This window comes from Castor canadensis, chromosome 14 (genome assembly GCF_047511655.1).
Source record: "Castor canadensis chromosome 14, mCasCan1.hap1v2, whole genome shotgun sequence".
In the NCBI taxonomy this organism is placed as follows: Eukaryota; Metazoa; Chordata; class Mammalia; order Rodentia; family Castoridae; genus Castor; species Castor canadensis.
The window spans coordinates 65,007,366-65,031,529 of NC_133399.1; the positions used below are offsets into that span (position 1 = coordinate 65,007,366).

Below are 24,164 nucleotides of genomic sequence, written 5' to 3' on the forward strand. Positions count from 1 at the left end.
TCATTTTCTCTCTTTTTACAAGGGGATGGGGAAAATACTAAGGTTTAAACTCAGGGCCTTGTACGTGCTATGCAGGCATTCTACCACTTGAGCCACATGCCAGCAGCCCTTTTTGCTTTGGTTATTTTTGAGATATGGTATTGCTCTATGTCCACAACAGCACATCAGCTCAAGCAGATGGGGTTTCACAAACTTTTTGCCTGGGCTGGCCTCAAACCACAACCCTCCTGGTCTTCACCTCCTGAGTAGCTAGAATTACAGGCTTGAGTAACCACACCCAGTCTCATTTTCTTTCTTTACTAAATCTCCAATTTAATATTTTGACTTCAAGAGTTTTTAAAAAGTATACCTGCTTTAGGCCCAGAAGAGGGGAAAAAATGTGATTCTGTATCTGATTCTTTTATTAAAGGTCACAAACACTCAGAGAACACTATAAAAATACAATTCTCTAATATGGGCATCAAGGCAGCTATCAAAGAGATTCAATATATATGTTTGCGCAAGTCCACAAGTATTGTATTAATGCACTATTTGAGTAGTACTTGTCAGAGAAATGGTTAATAAATAAAGGAATTATGATTTAGTTCATATTTATTAAACACTTAACTGAATGCCAGATTCTGTGCTAAGCTCTAAGCAATGCTTTCAATAATAATTGTAACAGTTAACTGAGTTTCAGAGAGGCTAAGAAATTTGGCTAACAAGCGGAGGAGGGATACATGTAAATTCATAATCTACATTCTTAATTATCACTGTAATTGCCACTACTAGAGCTCAAAACTGAGGAATCAGGAAGTCACTCCCATTGCTTAAAAAAAAAAATCACATTGATCTCGATTTGGGAGTAAAAAATATGCCTACAGCACACTTAGGTTTTTCTTCACTTTTCACTTAATTTGTCTAAATCAACATCTGTGTGTGTGTGTGTGTGTGTGTGTGTGTGTGTGTTTATGTGTGTACACGTCATGTGTATACTACAAAGTGAACCCAGAGCCTTGCACATACTAAGCACATACTATATCCCCTATCTGGTTTTTCTTGTCCATCTTTGGTTCCAACAGTTAACAAACTGGAAACTGAGTGAAAGTTTCAAAAATACTAAGTACTACTATCAAATCTGACAATAAAACAGATTAAAATTGAACTGCTAGAAAATTATATAAAACCAGTATGTAAAAACAATTGAAACCCAGGCACTGAAGCTCATGCCTGTATCCTAATCCTAGCTACATTGGGATGCTGAGATCAGGAGGATCACAGTTCTAAGCCAACTCAGAGAAACTATTAACGAGACCCCCATCTCCAAAATAACCCAAGCAAACTGGACTGGAGATGTGAGTCAAATGGTAGAGTACCCACTTTGTAAGCACAAAGCAATGAGTTCAAACCCCAGTCACACCAAAAAACAACACACAAAAAAAAGCAAATGTAAGTGATACCAAATAAAATACAGATTACTAAATGTTAAAAACAGAACATCCAAATAAAAGAGGACAAACATGGATAGGAAGAAAAGGAAACCAATTCCAATAATTGACAGATTAATCACTACCCAAATTACAGGAAAAGACTAAAATAAAATGATGTAAAAGTACACAGAGGCTGGACATAGTGGCACTAGTTTATAACTCCAAATATCAGAAGGAGGAGAAAAGAGTATCTCCACTTCAAGGTGAGCCTAGGTAAAAGAAATAAGACTACTTTTATAAGTAGTGCTTGATAAGAGTGCTTGCCTAGCATGTGTGAGGCCCTGGGTTCAATCCCTCATACCTCAAAAGAAAATTTTTAAGAAAGAATGTGTATTTAAAAATCAGTATACAGTTTCTAAAACATTACTCATAAACCATATGAAGAAATATGAATTGGAAACTAATTGTCCTTTGGAAAGAACTTGAAGTGACTTTTCTATGATGTTAAACATACCTTAAGCATCTCCATTTCTAAATCTTCATCACTTTCAATTATATAAGATGAATCTTCTTCATTATCATTGGGAGATAAATACTTTAAAAAAAAGTATTTCAAACATTAATTTCCATAAATACCCACTTTATCACAAAATAAAGTTCCTATACACTAAACATCTTCACACACCTTCCTCTTTTCTAATAGATAAATGTATGAGGTATATTCATTTGCTCATGGGTAGAAAGTAAAAAAGGGGAAGACGACTCAAAAAAGCAAACAATATAAGAGAAAGAAAACATATAGTTAGAAAGACAGACATGTTAGATTAACAAATTTCAAATAAACTCTCCACTCTAAATGAGACTACAAAGTGAAAAGTACACCTCTGGTTAAACAATGTCAAACTGTCTCCAAAATTTTTGAGTATAACAACCTCTTCACAATGTCAAAAAAGTTCTGTACAAAACCAAGAACAGCAATCATTCTTTTATATTCACTGTTTTTAAAAAAGATTACATGCAGTATCTTTAAATCAATCAGTGTTTTACAAAGAACATCTATGTGAATTTGAAAAGCTGTCAGGTATGTTATTTACTAAGTTTGCTGCTGAAGTTTGGTCATGAAAACTCTTTACAATAATTTAGCAATCCCAAGGAAGCAAGTGTTCAACAGAAAGGGATTCCACACAAGAGAAACTCAGAAAATAAATATAGAGAAAGGACCTCCCCCACAAAAATGTCAATATTTAAATTTGGATGGGAAAAGGACATACAGCCTTAAACACAGTTTAAGCTAAAAAAAGATTTTACAATAAGCTTTTTACTAGAAAAGTTCTGTCAACTTTTAAATAGTGTCTTCAATGAAAAAAGGAAATCATAATTATACAATAAGAAGGGGAAAACTGCCATAGAAGATGCCAGCCACAACATGAAATCATAATCGCAATTCTATGTTGTATGAAAACATCTCACTTTAAGATGTGTATCTAGTAAGAATTTTCTACAAAATATGGTATTTTCCTATGGGGGAAACCTTATTCACAATGATTGGAATGAGAATATTCTGAAAACGATTTTAAAACAAATATTTTACATATTCAATAGAAAGGATTACTAAATCAGGTAACAATACAGGAAATTTCTCTATACCGAGACTTTCATTTGCATCGGGAAAATAATCCTACACTGGCCTCAAAATCTAAAAACTTATTGCAAAAAATGCATAAAATTCCAGGAAATACAGGCATCTTAAGTAATCTGTAAACTAATGAAAAAGAAGTTAGAAATTAAGTTTTTAAAAAATAGGTTATTAAGTCTCCAGATGACAATAAAGACTACTATTGAGCAAAAACACCAGATAGTCATCAAAAACCCAACACTAGAAAGAAATTCTTTTTACAGAAATAAAAACTATCTCCAAAAATCAAGCTCGGAAGAGTAAACACTAGTAGATATGTAAAGAATCCACAAAAAGCAGAGATATTATATAAAAGGCATGAGTAATAGAATAGCAAATTAAAGCAAGTGCCTATTAACACTATACAATTTTTCCACAAAACAATGATGTTTATTATATTAAATTACAAGCAGTGAACTATGACTCACAGCTAAAGTCAACCCACTGTCTTGGTAGATAAAAGTTGAAACACATAAGGCATATCTGTTTACATTTGTCTATGGCTGCTTTGGCAGAACTAGTTAGCTACATAAAGCCTAAAATAGCTCCTATGTGTCCCATTATAGAACAAAGTTATCTAACTCCTACTAATGAATAAAAAAGTTTCTGCTTTATTCAGTACCTCAGCAGATTGGTAAAAATTATCCTTAAGAGTTTTTTCCTCTGTCTGCTGTTCCAAAACTTGGAGTTCATAGTCTGTAATATCTAATGACATCAAACAAGTTCTTTCCATATTTTCTTTCAATTTATTGTCTTCTAATCCATCTTCGAATCCATCTTTTTCTAGTTTCACTTTATTAACAGGTACATCAGCTCCATTATGTTTATTGAAATTGTCAAGTGTTCTGTCCCATGGCTCCTCTTTAACTTTAGTAAAAATTTTGTGCTCTCCAATTTGTTTCTGTTGTTCTCTACCAACAGCTGAATCCTCCAACAGTAAGTTAAAACCACTGGTGGGTCTCAGTTCAGTCTCAGTTTTTGTAGAATCAAATATAATTTTCCTCAGTGAACACAGACTTTCTGAAATATTCTTCAATATTATAGAAACCCTAAAAAGTTTTAAAGAAAGATTATTCAACTTCAATTACACTAACTATGTCAAGTTTTAAAGCTTTTTACTCAATCAAAGCTTTCTAAACTGAACTCCCCTCGAAGACCACTGGATTAAGGTTACTCTTCATTCCCTAATGTCTATCTGTGATTATCACTGGAAGGTCCTCACTACACAGTTAAGTACTTCTGCATCCAGCAGTTGATTTTCGTGCTCACTAAAAGTTACCATGCTCAGTTCCAAACTTGCTTGACAGCTATACTTTTCTATTGGTAATTAATTTAATAAAATTTTAATTAAATCAATTATATGTGACTATTTCAGTAAGTTCTGGGTTGAATACCTGAAGATCTAACAAAATTATTTTTAAGAAGTTGTTTAATAAACTATAGTCAAAATAACTAAAAGTTTGGAAGAAAAATCATAAAAATTCCAAGGACTCTGCACTCACATTACTTCAAATATCTTAAATTTTTTACTCCATTTTAAAGAAAATGAAATTTAAATTGTAGGTGACACACTATGGGTTAGTCTGAACAAGAAACACTCTACAGCACTCCAAACACCAGGCCTACTGAAGTATACCACACAACTGGAAACAATCATACATTAATATGTTAAGTTAAAAGACAATTTGGGATTCCATGTTTTACCTAACTTTTGCAACTCACTGATCAATTACTAGCTCAAAGGTAGTATGTAAGAGTCTTAACAGAACCATTCTTTGAAACACAAAGGAAAACTTCCCAGTAGGTAAATATAACAAGTGAAAAAACATGGATAAGATGTATATGAGTAAGAATTAAATTTCACTCAACTGCAATTGCTAATGGATAACATTTTAATGAGTGACTTTAATTGGCTATATGATCACCGAATCTGATTAATTAAAACTGAAAACCATTGCTTGGATAAAATGAGGCCCACTATCTTGTCTATGAGATGTAGGTCTTATTAAAGTAATTTTTAGTTACTTCATAAAAGCAGAAATTAGAAAAAGTAGGGAGATTAGAAAAAATAAAGACTATGATGAGCAAAGACATGTTTTACTATATAATTACTGCTTTTGGTTATATCTTCTCTAATTTTTTAATATTTAAAATCTATACTTTATGAAATCTAACAGGATTTTAAAATTTTTAATTAATAATTCAAGTAAAAATGGGCTCTTTCATGAGAATGAACTATCACTAAGTGCTAGTTAATTCCACACTGAAAACTACATCATAAATACTCCAAAGTTAGGTTCAAGCTTAAGTTGGCAAAGTCTACACTAACACAAAAAGAAGAGCAAAATTAAATTCTAACACTAAAATCATATTGATTTTAACATTTCAAAATTTTGTAAATCATTTTATTTATTATATAATTTTGGCAGTACTGGAGATTGAACTTAGGGCCTAGGGCCTCATGCTTGCTAGGCAGGTGTACGGTGTACTTTTCCTTCTTTCTTGGGATTATTTATTTATCAGTTGCCTGTAGACAGCATCAACAGTCAGCACATTGTCATGTACCTGACAATACAACACATAAACATTAAAATTAAATCATGACTAAGCAATGCTAAATAAATATCAATATCTTCAAGGTCCACTAAAGCTTAAGTTGTTTCCTTCTGCAAAAAATCTCAAACTAAGCCAGATGCCTGTAACTCATGCCTGTAATCCTAGCTACTTGAGAGGCAGGGATTGGGAGGATCAGGGTTCTAAGCCAGTCCTGGGCAAAAATTTAGCAAGACCCAACCTCAACCAAGAGCTGGGAACAGCAGTACACACCTATCATCCCAAACTATGAGGGAGGCTGAGATTAGGAAGATCATGGTTCCAAAAATAGTTAGCTACACACCTTTAGTCAAAGCCTACTAATTTGTATAGAACATCTGACCCAAATATCTCAAGTGATTTAGCTATTAAAGTTCTTTTAAGTTTGAGCACCTTTTGTTCTAATACTTAACTAGGTAAGATTCTTAAGTAATAATAGATAACCCTCCAAAACATAAAGCTACTAAGTAAAAAAGTCTACTTACAAATTTCAAGTGACCAAACTCTGAATACAATTAAATGAAATATACTCCAAACCAGAAAGGACAATTTTGCATTTTAAATATTTTCCTTAATATACACTTATTTTGCTTTGTCAAAAATTACAATGTAAATACAATTTTTAAAATATCATTTCAATTAAACATGGTAGTACACGTCTGCAAACCAGCTACTCTGGAGGCAAAGGAAGGAGGATTGCAGTGTGAGGTCACCCTCAAAAGCATAAGACCTTATGTGAAAAACCAAAAGAAAAAGGACTGAGGACAAGGTTCTAGTAGTAAGCCAAGACCCTGAATTCAGTCCCCAGTTCTGCCCCCAAAAAATCTGTTTGATAAAACATCCTTTAAAGCAGACAGAAAAGCCTTGAACCTTTGGATGTATAATTTAGTAAGTGGAAAGATATTTCTCAAATTTATACACCAGTTTGTGTCTGTGCATTAAAGCAAGTTTATATCAGTCTGCCTTAATTAACACTTAATTCTTCATATACAAGAACAGAATGGATACAAACAAAAGAAAACATAATATTTAACCTCTGTGGATTTTCTAATTTTCTACAAGTTTCCGGGAAATGCTTAGTCAGATCCATCACCTCTTCAGAGATTGAAGTCAACTGCTTCTTCATTTCAATAGGTAGTATTGTATCTTCTGGGCAGAAAAAAAGTCAGTATTATTTTTTTAAACTACAGAGTAGAGGTATTTATTAAGTCACTTCATTAAATAGTATTAGGGCTCAGAATTTCATTTTCTTTCCTTAAATGAACTGCAAAGAAAGACTTCCTTACTTAATACCAAAATCATCTCTGCCACTTTACTTCCCTTTCAATTTTTTTGTTTAAATTTTAGAGTAATTCCAAATAGGGGTCCTGCCTAACAAGTGCAGGACCCTAAGTTCAAACCCCAGTACCACAAAACAAAACAAACAAAAATTTCCAAATGGTCTTCATTCAAAATTACTACAACACAGTTGTTACTGATCTAGGAAGAGGGCAGAAATGAAAATCTATACCCATCAGCACTGTTTCAAAATCAGAAATTAATACAAGACAAATGTGGACTGATAGTTAATGTAGCTTGGCAAATATAAACTTACCCAACAGTCACTTCTTAGTGGGCTCATAAAATGCAAAGTAAAATTATATTCAAGCCTTTTCAATCAGTGACCATTTTCCAAATTCTCACCTTTATTCTGGCTGATACATCATGCTCCATTAGTAGCACAAAATCTGCCCTTCTTCCCAAGCCCTTCCCTTGTTTAGAATTTCCTTATCATCATTTCTCTTGCCCTTTTAAATGTCCAGCTCCTCTGAAGCTTATGACATAGGATGATATAAACTTTTATTACTGATTGCTACAGTTACTGTGTGATCTTAAAATCATACCTTTTTATTCATTAAAGATTTTAGAGCCTGGTTCAAGTGTCTTCCCCTCCAGTGTTATTTCTGTTACCATTTCTAGTGATTTCAACATCCAGAGATGCTAAGGTAGCCTTTTCATTCCACACCCTCCCCCTATTTCCAACAATCTTTTCCTCAACTGACCTGAGCCCCTCAATCCTAAATCACACACTAGATCTTGTACGAGCCCAATAAAACCATTTCAAAAGTTCAGCTATGAAGATTCTACCCTCAAAGCACCATCATTCATTCCACTATACTTTTACCAATACAATTACTTTATACTTTCATAATCAAATCCATTGGACCAACCACGTTTTCCTTACCCAGTACCCTCCCTTCTTATCCCGTGTCTTGAAGTTTCCCTTCTTACTCACATTATGGTAATCATTATTTTGATACACAGACTCAACTTTTCTGCTCTTCCCCCACTCTATAGTACTTATCTGTGGAAAACCCTAATCTAATTAAACTCAGCTTCTTTACCTACTTGATGAATAAATCCAAGTAGTTGAATATAGTTGAAAATAAAACATAATAATGGCTCATTTCACTTTAAATTCATGACACAAATCTTATATGAACCCTTAGAATTACTAATTCTACAATTCCCACTCTGATGACCATTTCATATCATTTCAGTTCTCTTTGAACCCCTAACATCTGCTCTCTCCTTTTATCTAGGCAACAGCTTACATCTCTAATTTTCACTGAAAATAGGAACAGTAAGAGCAGAACTATCTCACCTTCCTATCCTTCAATGTGCTACTCTATAGTCATAGCAAAATTTCCTAAGATAAATGTCAAATAGTCACTGTCTTTTTCTTTTCTTTTTTTGCTATGATTTTCTCCTAAACCAACTAATCTTTTACCTGTCACTGGATCTAATAAGAGATCTGAGAATCTGAGGTCTGGTAGGTTACTGGTGTCGCTGAAGAAAGAATTCATGGGCTGACGCACAGAGGAGTTTTAACAGAACAAGGTTTATTGAAGTAAAAGTGAAAGTACACTCTCAAGATAGGATGAGGGCAGGCAACCCAACCAAGCAGACAAGTGCCCCTAGCTCTCACATCTTAGGCACTTTTATGGACCAGAGGAAATCGGCATACACCATTATGAGATCTTCCTAAGAAATCGGAGGGCTTTACCAACATTTGGAGGATAAGGAACAGCTTTACCTAGTAAGGTGCCCTCAGAACCAGAATGGTAATTTGAAGGGAGGTGCATGCATCAAACCACAACTATAATGTAGATGAGGCCTCTAGTTAACCTTTGAAGACTGGGCAAAGTCCCAGTGGGAACTATTAGCTGTCATACCAAAAAAATAGGTCAATAGTAGCCTCAGGGTTGCTTGTGAAGCAGGCTGTCTGGCAAAATGTACCCAGATGTGATACTGCACCTGTTCTTTGGCTCCTTTTCATTATTATTGCTCCCTTTCTATCTGCATGTCCCATCTCATTCCCCTTTCAAGGAATATGGACCCTTATAAGCTTACAAGGGAAGAAAGGTAAGAAGGTCTCTTCTTCTGTAGTTTCTTCATGCTGAAAATGGGCGTGGACCCTACCTGTGGGGTCCATTATCCTTGCTAACTAATTGGGTGGGATAGAGCCAGCTGAAGAGTAAAATGTGGTGACAACTTAGTCCAAAGAACTACAGCTTGGTGTTTGTTCCTCTGGAGGAAATGGCAGTAATCCTTGAAGGACCACTAACTGCAAATAGGACCCTTTTAACCTGGAAGATATGAAAAAGGTTAGGCACTTTAAAATGATAGGGGCCAAAAACCAATGTTATGAGGAGTGACAATATGGGTCCACGAGTGGGAGAAGCCATTTAAAGCTGTTCCAGGACAATCCCAAAAATGACCGCTCCACAGAAGCCTATTCCTTTAGGCATGCCACTTAAGCTAGTAGACCTTTTATATTATATCACATCATGCCACATTTGTTAACACAGAAGCAGCAGTCTTCCTAGAAAAAGAGGAAAGTGCCACCTTGAGCTGCTGTAAGCATAACTAGGGCCCATCAATTTTGAAGGAGAGTCCCTACTAAGAAGTCAATGGGGCCTCAGCAATTTACAAGTTTCTGAGGCTTAATTCCCTTGAGAAATTGGAATACACCATCAATGCTGAAATTGTTCCTGCTACCATCATGGAAATGTCCATTGTAATCTCTAATGCAACAAAGAAAGATATGAAATGGACAACTCTAGTGTGAGGTTAGGAAGCCAAAAAAGAAGACGTTAGAGGAAGGAGATGGAGGTGTGTCCAGGAAGACAAATATGCCAAGGAAGTTAGGTGGACATTATTTTTACCTAATAAATAAATCCCTTAGCTGATAGAAAAATAGTAAATTTTACAGTAAATTGAGTTTTTTCCATCATTTCCCCCATAAATGAAAAGAAACTGGCAATGAAATTTTAGGAGCTGGCTGCCATAACCATTCCTGTTAGAGGAGACAAGCATACTTGTGCAGGAAATGTCTAGCTCATACAAAAGTGCTCACTGGTGGGAATCCCAAAGCATTTTCTCCTGAGAGTTACTGAGGGCTAAGTCATTGAACTAAGCAGGTAACAAACTGGCGTTATCAACAGTTTTTTACAGAAAAAGCTGGCAAGTCATGTAACCAATAACCAGACAGATATCAGGGTGGTCCTTATTTAAGAATAAGGTTATCTTCTAGCATGAAAGAAAAAAATGTGGATATTGATGATAAATAGGGGACCTAGTAATATTTATCCAAAAAATCATTTTGCAAGAGCTTTCTTTGAATGACTCTAAAGCCTTTCCTTGGATTCAATTTGGTTTTAGGCAATTCTTACCCTCAACAAGGTGATGGGCAGCATTCTAAGCCATGGTTGTGAATTTCCTGGCATAACTTGGCTAAGGTTTTCTTTAGGGTTCAATTGGTTCATTTTACATTCCCAGACAATTGAGGTCTCGAGGCTGAGTGTAAGTGATAGGTAATTCTGAGCACTTGGGCAACTGACTGGATGACCTTATACATAAAGGCAGACACACTGTCACTCTGTATCACTCTTGGCAGTCCAAACCTAGGTATAATTTCTTTGAGTAGACATTCAGCTGCCTCTGCAGTCTTTTCAGTGCAGGAAAGCTTCGAGTCATCCAGTGAATGTTATCAGTGAAGACCAAAGGATATTTATTTTCCCAGCAAGAATAGAACTGTGTAAAGTTTTAGTCTTCTGGAAAAGTCCCTCTCCTTTGTACAAGCTGGGGTTAAGAGGAAAGTTTTCAGGATAGTCCCTGGTTATTGGTTTGGCACACAGCACAAGTCATGGTCACCTGTTTGATAGGGTCTTGAAAACTCCTCTAGTTGGCTGAGAATGTCTTTCAGCCTAAATGACAAGAATCATGTAGCCCTTTAATGATCTTCCATTGGAAGAAACAGGGAGTAAGAGGATCCTTTCTTTTTCTAGCCACCCAACAGAACTTATGACAAATCCTGTCTTGAACCTATTTGTACTCTTGAGGAGCTTTACTCAAGCTTTGTAGATAAATCCTAATGGGAGGAAAACAATACCATTTCTTTGCTCCCAAGTTCTAATGAGAGAGCTGCTGTTTTAGTGCTTTTGTCACCCACATTATTTCCTTCAATTTTTTAAAATGAATTATTCCTCTGGTGCCCGAGCAATGATGACAGTCACCTCTTTGGGTTCTTGAACTGTCAAAATCAAGTTCAGGATCCCGGGTCTATATTTAATGGGAGAATTTTTACAAGTCAAGATTTCTCATTTCTTTCAGATGGCCACATGTTCATATAGCAGTAGGAAGGCATATTTACAATTAGTGTAAACATTTGCCTTTTATTTTTTGCCAATTTGAGGGCCCAAGTAATGGCAATAAGTTCTGCCTTTTGGGCAGAATTTGCTGGTGACAAAGGTCCTGATTCTATAGTTTGACTGGAATCAACCACTGCACGTGCTGTGTGTCTTTGGTCCTTTCTTCTTTTTGCTTTTTTTTTTTGGTGGGACAGAGTTTGAACTTAGTGCTTCACACTTACAAATCAGGAGCTCTAAGGCTTGAGCCAAAACTCCAGTCCATTTTTGCTATGGTTATTTTGGAGATGGGGTCTCATGACCATTTGTCTGGGCTGGCCTTGAACCGTGATTCTCCTGATGTCAGCCTCCCAGGTATCTAGGATTACAGGTATAAGCCATTGGCAAGTGACTGGTCATTCTTTATGAATTTACTCCCATCAATAACCCAGCTCAGATCTGGGTTTTGTTAAGTCTGGTCTCCTGGAGGTCACATGTTCTATAGTTTCTATACAGGAGTGAGTTGGTGCATCTTCATCTGGTGCAGAGCGTGGCTAGGTTAAGGTTTTGACATAAGAATAATGTCTGGGGAATCCACTAGCAATGACTGATATTTGGTCTACCACCCATCACCCATTGATGGTGCTTGGTTCCTAATATAGCTGGAAACTGATATGGAATGAAGACTTCTAAGGTTTGTCCCAAAGTTAATTTGGTAGCCTCCTCCATCATCAAGGCAGTGGCAGCCAATATGCTAAGGCATTCAGGCCATCCCTGTGCCACTGGGCCCAATTATTTAGAGAAATAGCCATAGGTAAGGCAATTTCACTCAGTCCTTACCTTTCTGCCACAAAGAGAATGGTTTTTCTAGGTCTGGCAATTCCAGGGCTGAGACAGAACTTAAAAGTCCCCCTTAACTTATCAAAATCTATTTGTGCTGATTCCCATATAAAAGGTCCTTGTTCTTCTTCTAAGGCTTGAAAATGGGCTTGGTGAGGACCCCAAAAATAGGAATCCACATTCTGCAAAACACACCATTCCCAGGAAGGTTCTCAGTTGTTTCTTTGTGGAAGGGGGATACTGAGAATTCCTTGAACTAGATCAAGAAAGAGGGATCCCCAGCCCAGTGTTAGAATAAATGCCAGATAATGGACCTGTTGTCAAGTAATTTGGGATTTCATAGGAGAAAACTTATATCCTCTAGTAGCTAGGAAGTTTAGTACTGAGATAGTATTTGCCTGAGAGGCCTGTTCTGTGGGGTTATAGATAAGGAGATCATATACATATAGCAATTAGGGTCTCTGTCAATTTCCCTAGCTCTTTTGCCAGAGCATTACCAAAAATATGAAGACTATCTCAAAATCCCTGGGGAAGCACTATCTATATCCAAGTTGGGTAACCTACTTTCAGAATCAGCCTATTTAAAGGCAAATGAGTGGCGTGAGTATGGATGCACAAGAATACAAAAGAAGGCATCATTTAAATCTAAAGCAGTAAACCACTGGTATCAGTGGGTACTCAAATAAGAAAAGTATAAGGTTAAGTACTACTGGATGAAGAGGAACAGACTCATTGACAGTGCAGAGATCTAATACCAGTCTATAGTCCCCATTTGGCTTATGTATAGGCAGAATGAAAGTATTTTCTAGGCTTGGGTAACACATTTTGGAGAATATAATTAATCAAGGATTTTAAACCACTTCTTGCTTCAGGTCTGATAAGATATTGTTTTTTGTGAGAGAAAGGTATTCTAGGTTTTACAGATATTTGAACAGGATTTATGTGAATAGCACAGCCAGGCACTTTCCGGGAAACTGCCTTAACTACTCTCTCAAAAACCTCAGCAGTGGTAATAGAACTCAGGTTCAGAGATATTTACATGTAAGCAAGCAAGGAGTAATTTGTTTTGGTCTCTTATAGGGATGTGTAGAGAAACAGAGCCACCAAGGTCTACTAGAAGGAGCTGGACATTCTGGCATTATTAAGAATTGGAGGGCGATCATTCAATTTCCCAAGAAGCAGAAGGGAGTGGCATAAAGCATCACTGGTAAGGTTTACCTTCAACTCTCATCAGAGCAAGAGTTAAAGTACAATGCTCCATAGAGAGAAAGCAATACCCAAAAGGCAGCCATCATACTGACAAGAAATCAGGTAAGTTTACCAGATATGTCCAGAGTCACCCAGTACGTGGATGAGGTTGTAGGGGGGGCCATGGAGGGCCTTTGGTAGCCTCAAGTCAGACATGGCCATTTATTCCCCTTAAGGGCTTGATTCCAGCTTCCTTTGGACCTGGGGACAATCCCTCTTCCAGTGTCCCTTCAATTTACAGATGGGGCATGGTGTTTTTGGCAGCTGTCGTCCTCGAGGACATTCTCGGCTCCAATGTCCTAGTTGCTGGCAGTTGTAGCAGGTTCCTTTACCTGGTGTTTTCTGGGGGACCCTAACTGGATGGCCCAGAGATGTTAGGGCATCTTGAAGGTCAGCCAAAAATTGCGCTTGCCTTTGTTTCCATTCCCTATCTCTTTGCTTCTTCTCTATCCGGTCCCTGTTGTTAAACACTTGGAAGGCAATCTCCATCATTTTGTATGGAGAAGTCAGGCACGGACAAGTCAACTTTTGGAGTTTTCTGCGTATATCAGGGGACGACTGGTAAATGAAATGGGTCGCTAGAAGTATTTGGCCTGCTTGAGAATCAGGATCTATGCTACTATACTTTCTAAGAGCATCTGTAAGTCTGCTCTTAAAGAGTGCTGGATTTTCATTTGGCCCCTGAGTTACTTTGTACACCTTATCATAGTTAACCTTTTCAGCACACCTCCTCATGCCCTCCTGGAGGCACTGGATCATTGTTAACACATGTGTACTCCCTCCTTGATTGGGCTGATAGTTCCAGAGGGGGTCAGAATTAGGTACTGCATTTGCTCCTATGGGAAACATGCCATCAATGGCATGCTGCTCATCAGCAAATTCTTGGGCACTGGCCCAAATATGGTGTTTTTCATGAGGAGAGCAACAATGAGAAAAAAGGACATTTAAATCCTTCCAAGTACAATCAAAGGTTACAAGTATGTCCTGGAATTCTTGCATAAATCGACCTGGGTCGTCAGAGAAGCTGCCTAGTCTATCTCTACATTGTCTGAGGTTCCCCAATGAGAAGGGGACACGGACTCTCACAGTTCTACTCCCTGCAGCTGTTAACTCCTGGAGAGGGTTCATTAAGGGTTTAGAAGTGAGTGGTGCCAGAGAAGGTGGGATGTCCTCCTCAGACAAGGTCAGACATGGTGGATGCTTAGGTGGGGATGCATTTTCCCCTTTGGGGACTAATTGTTCCACCTTTGGGATATAGTGGGGGATCAAAGGGGAATTTGGGTTTTGTCCTGACATGGGTAGGCATTTTCCAATTGTACAAGGCCAGTAAGTGTCCATTTTAGATCTTAATTCCACAAAGATCTGGATATATGGAATCTCAGACCATTTCTCTTGCCTCCTACAAAATAAGTCAAGTTGGAGGATGGTATTATAATTTAGGCTTCCATTTTCAGGCCAAATTTCTTCATCCTCCAATTTATACTGAGGCCAAGCAATATTACAAAAATGGATTAGGGCCTTTCTTTTAAGGGAGTCCGTAGATAGGTGCTTCCAGTGGTTGAGAATGCATCCCAAGGGGGAATCAATTGGGACTGATTGGAAACCTTCCATGGTCTGTAAAAGACAAGAAAAAAAGATAATAGCGGACTACCTGATTCCTCCTCAGGGAATCTTGAAAGTATTGGGAGAGGATCCAGCATCCTGGGGCCTCTTTCCTGCCTTGTCTTTGTCAAAGTGAGAAGTGACCCCCCCCTCCCCCAGACACAGCTGACTCCAGCATCCCAGAGTCTATACCCTAACCAGACAGTAGCCACTCCAAGCTGTGAAGCCTTCCTGAGTCCTCCATCCTAGAAAGCCCCGAATGAAGTCCACTAGATTAGTGTGCTTTCTGTTCCAAGATCCTATATGGTCCCAGACCCCCAATTAAAGTTCATCTATGCCACCTGAAAACAAGCTAGTGTCACTAGGGAAGGAATTTGACCCTTCAGGGCTCTCTCTGATCTCTTGATAGGCTTGGATCTCTTGAGGTTTACAATCAGTCCAAGTCAAGCTAACTGGGGTAGTCCCACATTTTTGTATGTGTGACAAGAGATCAGGTGATGTGATGTATGAGACAAGTTCATGAGAGGAGATCATTATTCTCCAGATCTTTTAACAGTGAATAAAATGGTTGGGATAAAGTATTTAAATATCTAACATAAATCGAGTATTGCCCTGAAGTGAAATGCCTGACCACTCAGAGCAAAAATAATCACATAGTGTCTTCCACTACTACAGAAACAGAGAAGCAAAATAGGTATGAGACACATAAACTGATGCAAGACAAGGTGGATTGACATCCAAGGGAAAGACCTGAAAAAGTCAGGAAACAGGCAAGATCCATTCTGGCAAAATCCTAATGGGTGTAAGCTGCAGGGATTGGATGTGCATGACAGTGTACTGTCCTATACTGTTGCACAGTGATTAACTTGTGCACAGGAAGGTCTAATGCCACTTGGTCCCACTCCATGCCCCCCTTATCCTGTCACAGGAGTGTTCAAGCAGTGAGTATTCTTATGACATTTAAGTGCTCAACCTATGTCCATACTGTATGTCAGTTTGGTTTTGAGCTCAGGAGAAAGAAAGACTTGGGCGTGTACAAGTGAGAGGAAATTCTATGCTAAACTGACAAAGTAAAACATTAGAAATTGGCCTACCAGGTCCTCCGGGGAAGCAATCACCTCTGGTGGAACTGGCAACTCCTCAAGTAGGTCCTGCCACAGTCGACAAAAGATGTCACCGGATCTGAGAGATCCAAAAATCTGGGATCCAGGAGGTTCTTGGGCTTGCAGAAGAAAGAATTCAGGGGCAGACGCACAGAGGTATTTTAACAGAGCAAGATTTACTGAAGCAAAAGTTAAAGTACACTCTCAAAATAGAATGAGAGTGGGCAACCTGACTATTCAGTCAAATGCCCCTGGCTCTCAGGTCTCAAGCATTTTTAATGAGCTGATGGAAAGTGGATGTTAGTTTTACATACATAATTATGGGGTCTTTCTAAGATATGTGAGGGCTTTTCCAAGAACCAGAGTATGAGGAATAGCTTTATGTAATAAGGTGCCCTCAGAACCAAGATGGAAATTTAAAGGGAGATGCATGCATCAGACATAACTATAAGGAGATGTAGATGAAGCCTGTACATAACCTTTAGGTTTGGGCAAAGAGACAGCTGTGGACAATTAACAGTTGTACCAACTGTTTATTTGTGAAGCAGAGTATTTGGTAAATATGTCCAGATGAGGCACTGCACCTGTTCTTTTGCTCATTTGTTTTATTATCCCATTTCTGCTGCCCTGCCCCATCTATACTCCATGAGTATTGCAAAGCTGCCTCTGGGAAGGTTATTACTGGCCTTCACATTGTCAAACCTTGTTAATCCTAGATCCTCATCTCATCAAACACTCATACAGATTTAAAACAGCTGACAACTTCCTCCTGCTTAAAACATTTTTTTCACCTGATTTCTTCTTTGTTTTTGATTTTTGGCAGTACTGAGGCTTGAACTCTGGGCCATATGCTTGATAAATAGGTACTCTAACACTTGAACCATACCCCTGACCCTTTTTTGCTTTTAATATTTTCTTCACATAAGGTCTCACTTTTGCCCAAGGCCAGCCTCAGACCATGATCCTCCCATTCCAGGTTCGCTCCATCACATACAGCTTGTTTGTTGAGAGGGGGTTTGCTAACTTTTTGCCAGGGCTTGTCTCGATCCTCCTCTCCAGCTCTGCCAACTAAGTACCTGAGATTACAGGCAGAGCCACAGAATACTATATTTCTTTCTTCCTTCATGGGTGGCCCTTCTCAGTTCTTTTCACAGCTCTTTCACCTTCCTGACCTCTAAATGTTGGTGTGCCCTCGATGTCATATCCCGTCTGTGCTTTAGTCCACTCACTGCCTAGTTTATCATCTAGTTTCACTTTATGCATATAGTTCCCAAACATACACCTCCAACCTTAACCTGGATTCGAGAACCACCTTTCCAAGTAAAACATATTCTTGGATATCAAAAAAAAACTTTAAATTTATCATGTCCAACATTGAAATTTAGATTTTTCTCATCAAAACCTATGCTTCTCATAATCTTCTGCTATAACTGATCCTTCAGTTCATTAGCTGATTCAACCAAAATATCTTATCTCCATCTCACCCCTGACAGAGAATTCATCCACAGACTGGTCACAATGTATACGTTCAAATCACCTACAAAACCTACCACATATCACCACCTTTCTTGCAATTAGCCTAATCAATCATTATCTCTTGCTTGGACTACTGAAATTAGCCCTCTAACTCCCTATCAAACACTTGCCTGCTTTCAAGAACCAAAAAAAATCCTTTTAAAATAAGCTTTTAATCCTATCATTCTTCTGCTCCACAGAAGGTGGAACATGGATGGGTTTCCCATCATCCATCACCATATTTATTTTCACTAATAAAATATGAAGTCATATTCATGGCATATGATGTCCTAAATGACCTGGCCCAAACTTATTCTCTAGCCTTGTTTCCTACCACTCATACTCCTATTCTTTCTTGTCAGTTACCCTCACTGTTCCTTAAACAAAGCAAGCAATCACGCTCAGAGGCTTTGAATTTTCTTTCCTCTAAGAATGCTAGCCTCTCCTTTTAGATGTCCATATGGCTTGCTCCCTGAAATAGTGCCTGACATGTAATAAATACTTAGCAAACATGTGTTATATGACTTAATATATTCCCGTTCCAAACCAAGCTTCTTTAAATTAAAAAAGGCTGTTTATACTTATGATTACATTCCTTAGATTTAACTTACTCCCTCATTCACGATAATGTAAGTTCTACCCACATCATTCCACTACACCGCTCTTGCTGTGGTTATAGTACATTCATGTTACCAAAGTCTCTGGATCCTTTTCTGTTTTAATAGTACATGTCCCAAACGACCACCTTCTAGTACACTGAAGCTACTACAGTCAAGTGTTAGAAATGACTGCCACATTACCAAACCTACTCAGTTTCTCAAACTCACAGCAAAATTTAAACCAGCTGATAACACCCTCTTATTTCAAACATGCTCTTTATTTGACCTTCTGCATAACATACTTCCTGTATTTCCTTCAGGCCTATGGCAGCTCCTGTGGTATCCCCTCCTCCATGCAAACATTAGACACTGAGGGTTACTCAGGACTCTTAGTCCCTATTCTTTACCTCTCAGAAACTGTCCTCTGAGATACAACAGACATATAAGTGCATCCAGGCTACCTCACCCTTGCTATCATGGACATTTCTCTCCTTTAACATACCTAAAATCAACTGTAAGACTCCTCATCCCTACACCTTGTTCTGCCTCATCAATGTTTTTCATCCCTGATATTTGTGCCAACACAGGAATGATCTTGACACATGCCTCTCATCGTTACCATTACTTCTCAGTGTTTACTATAAAAGCCACCTGAAAGGTCTTCCCACAGTGGCTCTGCCCTACTACAATTCTTTTTCTACTCCATAGCTCAAGGGGTTTTCTGGTTTTAGTTTGTTTGCTATATAATGCACTTCAGTCCCCTATTTAAAACCCACAATAGCTTCAATGCTCTTAGGAAAAAACACAAACTCCATAACACAGCCCACCTTCTTTTCTGCTTCTCTTACATCACTCACTCTGTCCTACTCAATGAATCATTTACTATGCTGAACAACTGTCAATTGCTTGTAGATATCATGATCTCCTTACCTCTCAAACTTTGTACCTGTTATTTTCTGTGCCAACAACACTTTTCCCTTACTGTTCAATTAGGTAATGCCTGCTCTTATTTCAGGTCTTTTCTTAAGTATCACATTCTCCAATAATTCTTGAACAGATATATGCAGAGTCAGCACTCAAAAAGTTACAGATTTCACAGCATTTCAGACTTAGGATTAAGGATGATCAACCTGTATTAACAACTGTCTCTATATCTCAACATATGTGCTTTGAATATTTTCTCTCATTTAATGCTTAAAATTGTTCTATTAGATATTATCATATTATGCATATTCCAAACAGGTCACCAGTTAGGATTCAACCATTGGTGTACGTAACACAACAGTTCATACTCATCTACTACATGACTTGAATCCTTCTGCAAGTTCTGACCTGTCAAGTCATCTGACAAGGACACTGAAGTTGAATGAAGAAAAAAAGCAGAAAAGTATCTAGCAATCTAAACCAGAACACTATAAAATATCTTAAACATTTCAAAGTATTAAATACATAGTGTTCTAAGTATTTATAGGAAGGATGTATCATCTCCAGTGTAGGGAAAAGCTGGTTGCCTCACTAATGCTACCAAAGACATTAAGTCCCACTCTAGAAGCCTAAAGAATAGCAATGCAACAAAATAAAAGCACTAAGTCCTGCTTTTATTGTCCTGCTTTTATTGTTGATCCTGATGGATCTTACCTTAACAGCAACACTTTTCAAACATTCAAGAAGTTGTAAAAATACTAAATGCATTGAAAGTATGTGAATACTGTATTTTTGATGATAACCGCCAAAAAAAGCAAATTCACATTTTCTCATTTATTTTTAGATCATAACATACCTTTATTTGTAGCAACAATTTGCATAGCACCACCCAAGTTTTCTAGTTTTCGAAAAATGATGAAACCAGCCTGTAGAAAACCAGAAAAGTAAGGAACACATTAGAGATAACTAAAATAAAACTACGGCCAGGCGCCAGTGGCTGACCCCTGTAATCCTAGCTACTTGGGAAACTGACAGTAGGAAGATCAAGGTTTGAGGACAGCCTGGAGAAACAGTTCACAAGACTCCACTTCCAAAATAACCAAAGCAAAATGGACTGGAGATGTGGCTCAAGCAGTAGAATACCTGCTTTGCAAGCTTCTGAAGCCCTGAGTTCAAACCTCAGCCCTGTCCTCTCTTCCCACACAAAAAAACCTGTATGTCCCACCTTTAAAAGAATCCAAAAGAATGATTCTTAAAGCACCCAAAAAGCTGAATTCAGCCTATTATGTTACATAAAGATCTATGTCTTCATCTTATCACCATTCCAGTTGTGAGAATGGAGGAAGTAAGCTGTCTCTCAGCCTTAAAATAAAATTTTCACTTATTACCACATAGTATTAAAAGTATCCAAATCAAGTAACTTTTAAATGGCACCTATCAAAACACAATCTAGCGAGACAAACCTGTTGGCCTGCAGCTGAGAGTACTGGTCAGTGTATGAACAGTCCTATTAAGAACTATTACAGGAACAGTCACATCACACTGACTTTTCATGAATACAGAATCATAGAATTTGTGCTAGTCTCACCAAGTTCTGGAATTTTTCTAAAAGGAAAATTATCACCCTACTGCCATGACAAAATTTTTTTCATTTATAAAATAAAGGAGTATCCATTCCAAAAAATTTGCAAAATGGGAAACAAGAAGATTTTCTTCATCAATAAGTAAAAGTATGAATTACGAGAAAAAAATTTCACTGTGGAGTAAAATATAGTTCTTTAAAATTAAAGTAAACGTACACAATAACGCTGTTTATAAAAATAAGCTCAAGACAGGTATGGTGGCACACGCCTATAATCCTACCATTTGAGAGGCTGAGGCAGGAGAACAGGGAGTTGAGGCCAGCCTAAGCTACATAAGAGCAACCCTGTCTCAAAAATCCAAAAACTACCTGGTGATGTAGCTCAACTGGTAGAGTGCATGCCTAGTAAGCATAAGGCCCTGAGTTCAGACTCAAGTACCACAAACAAGGAAAAAAAAGTTTTAAAATTTATGCTGTATGAATAAACTATCAAACATGAAAATATATCTAACAGAAACAGCAAGCTAAATTTGGAGGCAATTTTTCTAAATTTCACCACATTTTAGATATAAATATAAGGAATAAGGCCAGTTTCAATAAAGCAATAGACTTCTTCTTTTAAATTGCTTACATATCAAATATATCAATAACATTTGTGCCTGCTAGGCTTGAATTTATTAGCCTCTCATGTTTTCAGCAAGTTCACATTTTTTTACACATAAACTGGACATTATTTTGGCTTCTTAACAATGAAAATAACTAGCACTGAACAATCTGTTGATTGGTATTTACTAATTAACATGGAGAATTAAAAATCTCACTTGATGCCTTCCTAGGCATTTTTTAATGCCAAAATAATATCAAATACTTGAGTTTATATCAAGACCACCATAAAATTTTTCTAAAGAAATTTGTGATAAAGTTTAAAAAAAAAATCACAACCTAAAAATCTTTAAGTACGTACATAAGCATCAGTAGCTGCATATAGCTTCTGGTCCTCAGTGAGGGGAAAATTACTCCAATTACTGCAGCGGATAGACTTGTCTTTCAGAAGCTGTTTACCTAAGAGGTGTTTAACCAAACCATTGAGGCTCCAGGTCTCTGTACATTTTAACTGGAAGTAATACAAAAGCAACATAATAAACGTGACTTCCTTCTCTTATTAGATATTCTTAAATACCACCAAATGACAAGACCACATATAAAACTGGACATGGTTTGAATAAATTTTGTGTCACCACAAACCTTATTTGAAGTCTATGTTATAAGATTTAACTCCAAAATTTTCCAAATGTAGGTATTAAAATTCTTGGACTTTAAAAAATATTGTTCATGGGGGAAAAAAGTAGAATAATTTAGTACATCTTCTACTTCCCAGCCACATACATACTTGGCTAAAAATGAGAATTTAATTTAATAACTTCATTAATAAGATATGTAAAATATGGAAGATGGCATTAGTGGTCAGACTATGACACAATAGCTACATTATTCTCTTCCTTAAAAACTATTTGGTATAAATGCATTGAAAAGATAAATTTAAAATACATTTAAATTTGCAAATGTATGAAATAAAATGAAATATACAAAAAATTACAAAAGGGAGAGAAAATGCTTGCTTCGGAAAACTGTATGCAAAACCATGAATTAGAACCAAAGGTTTTCATTATGGAGCATTAACTGTGCACTCCTGTATTCCCGTAAAAACAGTGTATAGCTTAAGCTGGTTTTTTTAACAACAACAACAACCTCAAATACTGAGATAAACAGCGTTTTCTGTGAAACACAATTGCGTTGCATAGGAAATAATACATGTCTTATTCTACCTTTCCATTGGCAACATCCTTCAACTCCACAAAACTCTTCAATTTGATGTCAAAGTCACGCAGAAGTTTCCACTGATCTCCTTCAATTCCTACACCTGCCTTTTTAATTGCTTTATTTTCAAGCAACCATTTTAATCCCTGTGGAAAAACTGTAACATTAAATTGTTATTTCCATATGCTCTCTTAAGGATGATGGATTTACTGTCTACTTCTTTTTGTTTGTTTTTGTGTTTTGAAACAGGGTCTCTCCATTCAGCCCAGGCTGGACTGGAACTTGTGATCCTACTGCCTCAGCCTCCAGAGTGCTGGAATTACAGGCCTGTATCCCCAGCCCTGCTCTCTCTACTGCTTATAAACACCACATGTATTTTTAAATGTGTGTTTATGTTACATTAACTTTAGAAACACATTCACCTTAACTATTTCTTTTCCTAATCTAAAGCAAAAAGTTCTTACTGACTAGTGACAAAAAAAAAAAATTTAGTTTGAGTACCACCTCTGCTAGTACCAGCAGTGTATTTCTGGTCATTTACATCCTCTAAACATCATTTTTCTCTTCTCTATGACAGGAAACTATCAATGCTTCACAGCATTATTATGAAATTAAATAGAATACTAGACATAAGTCATCAGGTGAAACATAAATACTCAGAAGTGTTACCTAATGAAAGAACATTTTAGAGGGATAAAGTTGATATACTACAATTATCAGCCATATACAAATGAAATGAAGAGATACCTACCTGACATAGAAGAAATATGAAACAAGTAACATTTGCTCTCAGACACACACAACTGAATTAATGCAACTCTGCTTGGTTTCCCTTTATTACTCATGGGTGGCCATTCCATGTCAAATCCTATCACTTCTCCCTCAGACAGATTCATGCTAAAGGGAGAAAAAAGTATAAAGTAAATGCATTGAAATTTTAAACTTCTGCAGAACTAAAGACATCATTCAAGAATTAAGACAAACCAAAGATTGGGACAAGGGATCTGTGATGCATACAACTTTTAGTGGATAGCCAGAAAATATGAAAGGTTCTTCAAAAAATCATTAAGAAAAATAACCTAGCACAAAAATGGAAAAAAGACAGCAATCAATAATTCCCAAAAGGAAATCCAAATGCCCAATATATCCAAATAAATATCTACCTGATTTGACAAAAGTTAAAGGTTCACAATATCAAGTACTGACATCTATCAGGGGGACTGCTCACTGCTGAGGAATATAAAACTTGGGGAAATTATCTGGAGAAAAAACTTCAACACTGTCTAACTGCAAGATGCATAAACACTATGACCACCATGGTAGCTTTTCTCATAAATACATGTAGACAAAGAGACAGCATTTTAGAATGTCTACTGTAAAACTTTTTCTATTGGGGAAAAAATTTTAAACAAAAATCAAGAAAACAGACTAATTGTGGCATGCTAAAACAGTGGAATATCATATAAAAGCTAAAATGGAGCTACACATATCAAAAACAAAAATTCTCAAAAACATAAGGCTGAGTAAAAAGTAAGTTACAGAGTACACATAGAGTTTGGTAGCATTTTTAAGTGTTTTTAAATGAACA

General features: G+C 37.1%; 1 protein-coding gene across 8 annotated transcripts in view; it reads right to left on the reverse strand.

Moving 5' to 3' along the window:
* Wrn (WRN RecQ like helicase) overlaps window positions 1-24,164 on the reverse strand; it is a 131,509-nt gene that overhangs the window by 84,912 nt on the left and 22,433 nt on the right. For 3 of the 8 annotated variants that reach the window (XR_012441458.1, XM_074054683.1, XM_074054681.1), the window contains 7 exons: window positions 23,328-23,473; window positions 22,585-22,733; window positions 21,723-21,872; window positions 20,033-20,102; window positions 6,711-6,825; window positions 3,707-4,133; window positions 1,924-2,004 (listed from right to left, as the gene is read on the reverse strand). Coding sequence is in view for 7 of the 8 variants with exons in the window: in XM_074054681.1 (XP_073910782.1) it covers window positions 1,924-2,004; window positions 3,707-4,133; window positions 6,711-6,825; window positions 20,033-20,102; window positions 21,723-21,872; window positions 22,585-22,733; window positions 23,328-23,473 (1,138 nt within the window). In the remaining variant the exon portion in view is untranslated. Of the gene's footprint in view, window positions 1-1,923; window positions 2,005-3,706; window positions 4,134-6,710; window positions 6,826-16,129; window positions 16,258-20,032; window positions 20,103-21,722; window positions 21,873-22,584; window positions 22,734-23,327; window positions 23,474-24,164 lie in introns of those variants that run through there. The other 5 variants (XM_074054682.1, XM_074054684.1, XM_074054685.1 and 2 more) reach the window with 5 other exon arrangements.